Source organism: Octopus sinensis, linkage group LG4, assembly GCF_006345805.1.
Source record: "Octopus sinensis linkage group LG4, ASM634580v1, whole genome shotgun sequence".
Taxonomy (NCBI): domain Eukaryota; kingdom Metazoa; phylum Mollusca; class Cephalopoda; order Octopoda; family Octopodidae; genus Octopus; species Octopus sinensis.
In genome coordinates, this window is record NC_043000.1 from 60,191,322 (window position 1) to 60,200,912 (window position 9,591).

The 9,591-nt window shown below is 36.5% G+C and overlaps 1 protein-coding gene across 7 annotated transcripts in view; it reads right to left on the reverse strand.

The window, feature by feature from the left end:
- Positions 1-9,162, reverse strand: part of LOC115210255 — a 757,977-nt gene extending 748,815 nt beyond the window's left edge. For 2 of the 7 annotated variants that reach the window (XR_004998729.1, XM_036502022.1), the window contains exon 1: positions 1,977-9,162. Coding sequence is in view for 6 of the 7 variants with exons in the window: in XM_036502022.1 (XP_036357915.1) it covers positions 1,977-8,849 (6,873 nt within the window). In the remaining variant the exon portion in view is untranslated. The remainder of the gene's footprint in view (positions 1-1,976) is intronic. The other 5 variants (XM_029778737.2, XM_036502021.1, XM_036502024.1 and 2 more) reach the window with 4 other exon arrangements.
- Positions 9,163-9,591: the final 429 nt, after the last annotated feature.

Below are 9,591 nucleotides of genomic sequence, written 5' to 3' on the forward strand. Positions count from 1 at the left end.
TTCCCCTACTTCAATAAGATAATATTTTGAATTATGATAATATAAATGAATAGAAATAGATTCTTTTATCAAAATAATTTAAATAAATAAAAGCAGAATCTTTTATAAAAAGATAATATAAAATAATTAAAAATGGGTTCTTTAATAAATATCTAAATATCAAAACCTTTAATCATAATCACAAAACTAAAGTCTTTTTCTTACACTAAAATTGGAAAGTGTATGTGTAAACATGAGGTATATCAGTAAAGTTATGGAAAGATTTCTTCCTTAATGTAAAGCATATATAACTGAAATGCCTTCTCCTTATCAGAATAGCAGAATGGTAGTGGATATATAGAAACCTGGGAGAAAAATAGCTAAGAAATATATTGCTGTGTAAATAATAAAGAGAGAAACTTATATATATGCTATTCAAACTGAAAAGACAATATATATATATATATATATATATATATATATATATATATATATTCTTTGTTGTTTCTTTAACAATTACAACATGAAATAGGAAGGAAGTATACTTGTGTTGCCTGCATGTGCATATGAACACACAAACATACATGTACATATGATGTATGTCTGTACATACATACATACACACATATATCTATTTATACATATACTCTTTTACATGTTTCAGTCATTTGACTGCGGCCATGCTGGAGCACCGCCTTTAGTTGAACAAATTGACCTCAGGACTTATTCTTTGTAAGCATGGTATCTATTCTATCTGTCTCTTTTGCCGAACTGCTAAGTTTCAGGGTCATAAACACACCAGCACTGGTTGTCAAGCGATGGGGGTGGGGTGGGGACAAACACAGACACACATGAATATATACATATAAATACGATAGGCTTCTTTCAGTTTCCATCTACCAAATCCACTCACAAGGCTTTGGTTGGCCCAAGGCTATAGTAGAAGACACTTGCCCAAGTTGCCATGCAATGGGACTGAACCCAGAACCATGTGGTTGGGAAGCAAGCTTCTTACCACACAGCCAAGCCTGTGCCTCATATGCACACACACATATATATATATATACATTTATATGTATATATGAGTGGTGTATATACAGACACACACATACACACAAACATGTATGTACATATGTCTCTGTATGTATATTCATAGTAGTGTATATACACACACACATACATATATATATATATGCTGTTAGAGTTGTGACAAATTACTTATACTTACTGATGAAAGGACTCAATACTGTTGACAGTGTCAAATTAATTATATAAAGGGGATGGGGTTTTGCTTCTTGAGCTTTAGTCAAAAACTCCTTGTGTGTGTGAGTAAAAACGCATACACACACTAGCCCGATACCCACCAAAAATGATAAGGTTATTTGAATACAGATAAAAAATTATGAAAATTCAATACATGTAAAAAGAGTAAGCTTGAGTTTGTGACATTAATTTATTCATAAAATTATACTGAGAAAGCTAAGCAGTTGGTCAAAAAGCAATCAGATGAAAGAGACTGTGGGGCAAAACATAGCTTTCAATGTATGTGTGTACACCTAGTAAGGTGAACTCTATTACCCAATCACTTTTTATCTATCAAACACACTATTTTACTCAGTCACACTAGCTAGCAATCTGCCTTAATATATATTTTAGTGTATCTCAATAATCACAATTGTAGAAACAGACAACTGAAATCTTCATTCAAGAGTCAACTTCTAAAATACAATAATAGAATAAAGATTGCCAATTTCACTTTATCACCAGATTCATTTACTACAAGATCTTACATGTATGTAAATGTGAAATTTTTTTATAATAACAAAAGATAAAATAAAAGGTTTCAAATTTACTCTAGAAGTAAATTTACACACATGTGTATGTGTGTAAAGGGAGGTTGTGCACAACAAGGACAGAAACCATCAGATATTAGTAGTGTGACACTGGTTATAATATAATATTAATAAATGAAAAGGTGGGAAAAATAAATTACTTACCCCATAGGTAGATGAATCACTAGCTCTCAATTTCTGATGTGACCCAACTTGGTAGAATTCAGACAAGGTACTCCTATCAGACCAACAAGCTCGAGCAAATTCGCTGGCATCTAAATAGAAATCCATGGATGACATTAAACCTTCAGGAGAATCCTCGTTTGAAGAGTATCCCTGTCCTTTCAGTTTGATGTTGTTTTTATCTTTGGTCTGTTTTAAATCATCATAACTTATTTTGGTGATAGAATCCAGTGATTCTGAACTTTCTGATTCAGAATTTTCATAAATAGAAGATCGAATAATGTTTGCATAAACTGATCGAGACGTGGGTAAATTTCTGTATGTTCTTTTTCCATCAAAATAGAGTTCGTTCTCACTTTTGCTTAAGTCACTTTCAGATTTATTCTGTGACAATTTCTTCCAAGATTCATTCAATAATGTTGGTGAACCAATAATGCTGAAAATTTCATCACATAAAGAACCAACTTCTCTAGGTGAAGAACCATAAATATCTTGCTCTAACATGGGCATATCTTTTTGATTTCCTAATGATGATTCTGTTTCCTCAGATGCATGGTAGGCATCTGAACTGTTTGCAAAATTCATTTCTTGTTTCTCTGTATGTTTATTTTTTATTTTATTTCTTTCCATATCTGTACTTAATCCTGGGCTTTTTCCTTGAGGTATATCCATTGGCAGGGACTGAGAATCAATGAGTTTTCTAGGAGAGTCAATTTCATTTACTACTTCTTTGCTGTGGATTGGTAGTGCATCATCTGAATCATGTTGCATCCTTTTATTTGCATTCACTGGTTCACAGTTTAAATATGGTACACACTCTTCAGCATTAGCAGGTAAAATATCATATTCATCTGTAATAGGAACCCAATCCATATCTGAAGGTTGCGCAATGCCTGAATCTATTAATCGTCCACTATCAGTATCATTTGTGGTTACAATGTCTGAAACAGCCATTGATACATTATCAAACTCATGAAGTGGATGTTCAAAACCTGAATCAATAAGCGGTTCACATTTCAACTCATCAACAGAAGAATGTGTGCTGGGGTCATCTGTAATAGTATCCAAATCAACAGCTGTTTCATATTCACTAATAGAAGTTGATTCAATCACTGAAGGATGAGGAAGTTGCTCCATGCTATTTTCTTGTAAATCCAATATGGATTCCATCTCTTTGCTTTTAAATTTTGTGTTCACTGAACTAAGTGTATCCTGCATAGGAGTGACTTCAGGAAGATCTTGAGATGCACTATTCTTTAGCTTAACTGAAGCAATGCTAACAATGTTGGAATCACATACAGTTTCATCCATATCAACAAATGGTATGTCATCCACAATTTCTGGTGAATAAGTCTTCTGTTCTGTAATAACTGGTTGAACAGTTTCAGTCTGCAAAGTTAGCTCAGCTTGTGATTTATGTGTCATCTCAGCCTCAGTTATCTCAGTTTTTCCATAATCCTTTATTTTTGAGTTGGTGTCAAGAGAAAGAATATTTATTTCAGATGGCTGGCCATCAACAGAATCATAAGATTCTTTACTGCTTGTAATATCTCCCAACACAGTTTTGTGCATTTTTAAATTTTCATGAGTGAATTCTTCTTCATTATTTCCAAAGACTTCTTCTTCGAGTACAGGGCTCTGATTAAACAATTCCATTGTGCATTTAGAAATTTCTTCAAAATTACTACTTTGTTCTTGCTTTAAAGTCAAGGAATTTTCTTCAAAACTATCACTCTTCATAATCTGTGCTGAGGAATATTTCTCAATAAAACTGTGTTCTCCATCACTGTTTGGAGTAACTGGTGTAGATTTCAAAATGTAATCCTGATATTTTTCAGATGGAATACTTGAACCATCATCAAGGATATATCCTCTTCTCCATTTGCCTTCATGTTTGATCCAAGATTCTTTTATTGGTGAAACTATTTCATCTGTCTTTGGACTTAGGTTTTGCAATGTGTCAGCTTTTGGTATGTTTAATGCTAAAGAAGAATTAGTTTTTGTAGGGCTAATATTTTCATTAATACTCCCAGGGATTGTACAAAAAGCATCCAATCTTTTAAAACTTGGTGACCTTTCTTTTCTATCAATTGAAACCTTTGTAGGAGAGGGTGATTTAATATCCTTGCTTGATACTGATTCTGTTTGCCCACAAAGTTCAAGAATTTTCTGTTTCCTTAGATTGAGAGTTCCCTGAAGTTGCCGAAGTGTGAAATCCTGATTGGAATTATCATTGGTTTTCTTTACTCCTTCATTCTTGAGAATAACAAAACCTCCATCTTCTATTTCCATTTCTTGAGAAATATCATTATTACAAATATTGACATCCAAAGAATCAAATTCATTTTTATATCCATATTTAAGGCTATTAGTATATGCTCTCTGCACATCTTCATTAAAGTTGAAGTTTGTTTCAAGTAAGTTTTTATCATCTAAAACAGTATTTCCAGACAAACAGTTTTTAGTTTGACTTTTAAAGTTACCAAGTTTCACATCAGCAGGTCTTTGTTGGATATTCTCAGCTAGGGAATCAGTATGAAAACAGGGTTCCAATTGATGGGAATGCAAATAAGAATCTTTGTTAATCCTTTTTTCATTACATCCTGATATTAGTTGTTGATCAGATTTACCAAAATCAGTTTCCTCAGATTTTGTTCTTAACTGCAAATGCTCAAGGCTTGGAGATATTTCCTCTGATAAAATATCTGGAGCATCATCTTCACTTATTTGTGTTTGTAACTGCCTCAGAATACTTTCATGTAAATTTCCATGAATTCGTGAGGAGGTATTGCTAGATTCAATACTGGGAGACTGGTCAAGCAGTTCTTCAACATCCTCTCCAATACTAGATTCAGCTATATTTTCTAGTGTGATTGATGTACTAAGATTTTCATATTGACTGTCTGTTTCTGCTTCAATTGAGAACCATAAATTTTGTGTTTCATTACTATCCAGCGTCACTTCAGCAAGATCTTCTCCAGCATCCACAATTGGACGTTCACCGATTATATCATCATTTGTAAAATGAGTTGATTCTTCATTATAATTCCTCTCATCGGTCACAACATAATCCTGTTCTTCTACTATAATCTCATCTTCACCATCTGGACTCCCAGACACTTGTAAAGTACTGTCTTCAATTTCTATAAGGACACCTTCAGTTTCACCTTCTGCAATATCACTAACATGTTTACAGGTACCGCTTAGCTCATCCACATTGCTGATGTCATTCAGTTGAGAGGTTTCCTGGTCAAATATTTCCTGTACATCACTGAGAGGTGTGACAGCACCATCACTGATATCTTTGAAGCTACTGCTGTCATTACTGCAGGGGCTGAGCATCTGACCAGCAAGGAATCCCATTTCAGATGGTAAGAATGGGCCTGTCATCTGCCTGGTTGCATTAGAATTCAGTTGTTGTTGTTGTTGTTCCATAAACAGTGTGGCAGTACTCCTTGATAAATCACCTTTTTCACACATGACATCTCTGTCGTAGGTCTGGGTTCTTGTCTGAGATGTATGAAGATCTCCTAGTTGTAGTTTAGAGGACTGGATCCCTGGTTGGTCTGCCATTTCCTGAAGGCTGGAATTGGTAACATCAGCTTTTATTGTTGCTGCAAGTATTGTTGTTGTTGTTGTCACAGCAACTTCACCAAAACTTATCTGTTGCTTAAACCGAGCTTCTTCACCAACATTTACTTGTGTGAATGATGTTGGTCTGTCTCTTTCTCTTTGCAACAGTTTGTTGACAGGGCAGTCGACAGCTTCCTCATCGCTTCTCTCAGCTCCTGCGAGTTCTCCTTCAGTATCGTCTCCCCTCAGAACTGTAGTAGTTTTGGTAGCTGTCACATCTTTACTTGTTCTGTCTGTAGCAGAAACTGGGTTACAACCACCACTACCACTGTTTTCATTCCTCGAAATATTGTGGTGGGCTATTTGGGGCGGGGTGAACTCTACTACTGGCATCCCATGCCCTGCCACTCTGTAAATGTCAGCTGACTTAAATACAACCACTGATGCTTTCTCTTCTAAGTTTTCACTCTCACCCACTGCTTTTTCCTCCCCATCTTCTTCCGCCTGCTTTTGATTTTGTCCCTCTTCAAATTCAAAGCTATACACACATTTACTATCATTAATACTATGAAGCTGTGGACTAGACTGAGCACCCCTCCCATCATCTGTTGATAAATTTTTAAAACTATTCTCAGTTCCAGTAGATTGGTGTGGGGGATGATAATGGTGTTGAGGGGGATGGTGGGGATATTGCTGATGGGGGCAGGGCTGTCCATAATGTTTCTGTGGCTGCTGATAACCACAGCTGGAAAGATTACAGTCATAACTAGCTTCATAGTCAAAAGTTTTATCAGAATAAGCATCAGATTTAATTACACCATGGTCTGATAATTTTAGTTTTACTCTGTTTTCCTCTGTGTCTTCTTTTCTCTCCATTTCCTCTTTTTCTTCTTTTTCACTACACTCATCCTCACTGGTGTTAGTCTGGTAGCTGCTGGTAACTTCTCTGCAAGCATGGACAGCTGACTGTGTGCACTGGAAGCCAGTGTGCTTGTCGGTGTAGTTGTCACTAGAAGAGGTCACAAGAGATCCATTATACACATAGTCCTCATGTAAACTGATGTCCAGGGCAGAAGCTGAAGAACTAGTTTGATAACTTTCCGAAGCATCAACATCAGAGAGGTGGTTGGGGTTTGAAACATTGTCTAAATCTCCGACATGTACACTGGGCCCAGATATGCTTTCATCAGAAAGGGCCTCGGTTATAATCATGTAGTCATCATAAGCAAAATTTTCAGAAATATTTGGTTTTGTTGATGAGCTATCTTTGTCAACTTTATCTTCATTTTCAGGTGCATCATCTAGTTCTTTATAATGTAGTTCCGAATTTTCTACCTCATTAACAGAAAGTGTATTCCTAGTTTTATCCAGCTGTAACCGATTACTGTCATAGGTTGCTTTTCCCTGAAAGTTTTTGCCAGCTGTCTGACTGACCACATTATGAGACTGAGCCTCTAACAACTTAGACTTTTTAATACCAGATGAAGCTTTAGAAGAAGCAGTAGGCAAATTAGAAGTCACTTTATGGTCACTAAAACCTCGACTTGTTTTTGCTACAAGTTTCTTTTTTGATAATGGTTCAATAGCTTCATTTGATTTTAATGATGTAGTTTTTTTACCTGTAGCTGGTATACTCTTTTTAATCTGAGATCTATCAATATTAGTGGTTGGTTTGCCCTCCTGGTTGCTACCTAGCCCCACACCTGTTCTCCGCTCAGTAACTGCAGAGGTGGTAGGGCGGACATTACTTAATTTTTTATTGTCCAGTTTATCAGCTGCAGTTGCAGCAGTAGGAATTGAACTGCTGCTGCTGCCACTAATTCTGCTAGCCTTCAATAAAGACATACCACCACTGTATTTTTCCTTTTGGTGAACCAAACCTCCATTGCTAATGCTTTGAGTGGGAGTTAATTTTTTATTGTGCGAAATACCTTTTTGTTGAAGTGTACTGTCAGAAGTGGTGACACTATTATTGCGAGATTTAACTGACAAATTTTCACAACTTGCTTGTAACACATTTTTTTTCTTCTTTGCTAAATTTTCACAACTTTTTCCAAATGAGTTTTGAATTTTGTTTGACAAATTCTCGGAACTGACTGTCTTTAAACTTTCTTTGTTTTGAATTCTGCTACCTAATCTAGTTGTGCTGTTAACTGAAAGATCAGATGCTGAATCAGCAACTTTCTTTTGCCTCAGTGACAGACCACTACTTTTTGTAGCTGTTGTATTAGATCTGCCAGTAGGAGGAATACTCGATTTATTGGAATTATTTCTTAAAGAACCTGTGCTCACAGCTCTTTGTAAGTTTTCAGTGTTAACTCGTGACGTTAAACGTGAATGTGCAGGAGATGACTTGGATGGGTGAGACAAAGCAGAATTACTAGTTCGAGAGACAGTTGTGGATGAGGTGGTACGGCTTAGCATGGACGGTTTTTTCTGTAGTTTTGTTTCTGCTTTAGACACAGCTAAACGTGAACAGGAACTCGTAAGAATTTTACTAGTTTTCCCAAGCCCACCTTTAGTGGAACTTGGAAGACAAATAGACGATTTAACCGATGAAGTGGATAACTGGGAACAAAAAGAAGAATGGCTAGCATGGCTGGACTCTGAATCTGACCGAAGACGGAATTTATCATTTAATTCATTAACTACTTTCACTTCATCAATAGCCGATTCACTATCTTCTGGTAACTCTTCAGACAGAACTGCAGAAATATGTTTATCAACTGAAATTAATTCATTACAATTTTTAGAACTTATATCACTGGTTGTTTGATGTTTAGTTTTACTTAATGCTGTGTTACGATGTATCTTAGAACTACTAACAGATTTACCCACGTTGATATTTTTTAAATTTGATGTATTTTTATCACCTTGTTTCTTAACATTCGTATCCCCATTAACAAGAGAAGATTTTTTACCTGTGCATTTAGACGGAAGTCTACTACTGTCAGCACTTGTCTGTTGGGTGGTTTGTTTGTTAAGGGAGATCCTGGTGGTCTGATCAATCAAAGTAGATTTTCCACGAGGAAGCTGGCTGGATTTCACAGAATGTTTAGTCCCTGTACTCATGTTTGTCTTTTGTTTCTGTTGAACAGGTATTTTGCAAGGAGATGAACTTTTTTTCATTTCAACACGATTACCGGCGGATACACCACCGTAGTCCGAAGATAAAATAATTTCACCAGAACCTTCACCGGAGACTCCGTCACACTTTCGGTAGACTGTTGAGTTATGAAATCCGTCAGCAGGTTGGTTGTTAATAATTTTGGTAGAATCCATGTTAGGGCCTGCATTGAAATTTATCCGCGTTTCCGAACCCGACTCGATATCTCCACAAACATCATTTGAAGAAATAACAACATTATCAGACTTATCACTACCGCACAGCAGTTGTTGTAACGACTCTGCTTCTCTCGCTACTGACTGTGCACTTGGGAAATTTGCAGTTATACACCTGTAATTGGTCGATTTGTTTGAAAAGTTCTGTCGTGTTTCACGTTTGTCAGAATAGTATTTGTATTGACAACACAAACGATCACTGTTTCCATACAGAGAATGTTTAGTTTGAGGAGGTAAATACAGAGGTATACTGACCGGTTTCGTTTTCAGTTCCAACAGCGCAAGTTCCGCTGTTCCAGTGTCTGCGATAGGCTTTTCCCCGCCGTCTCCGTCACCGCTACTACCACTGTTGCTGCTGGCTATACCAACGTAGTTGGAATAGGTTGGTAAAAGTGACCGTATTGCCGTGGATGTGGGGTGGTCGTGTACTGCTGCTTGCTCTATCAATAAGACAGAGCTACTACTACTACTACGGTTGCCGCTATACTTCCTATGTAACAGACTATCAGCATGGATAAACAACGGTAGCGAACCCTCTTTCAGAACGGTTTCGTTACAAACAACTGGTATATGATCTGTGTGAGTTGTTGATGAAGTTGTTGTTGTTGTTGATGATGTTGTTGCCGCCGCATTAGACAGTTCATTTCCGCGATAGCCTAAAGTACAAACACCGCAGTCGATC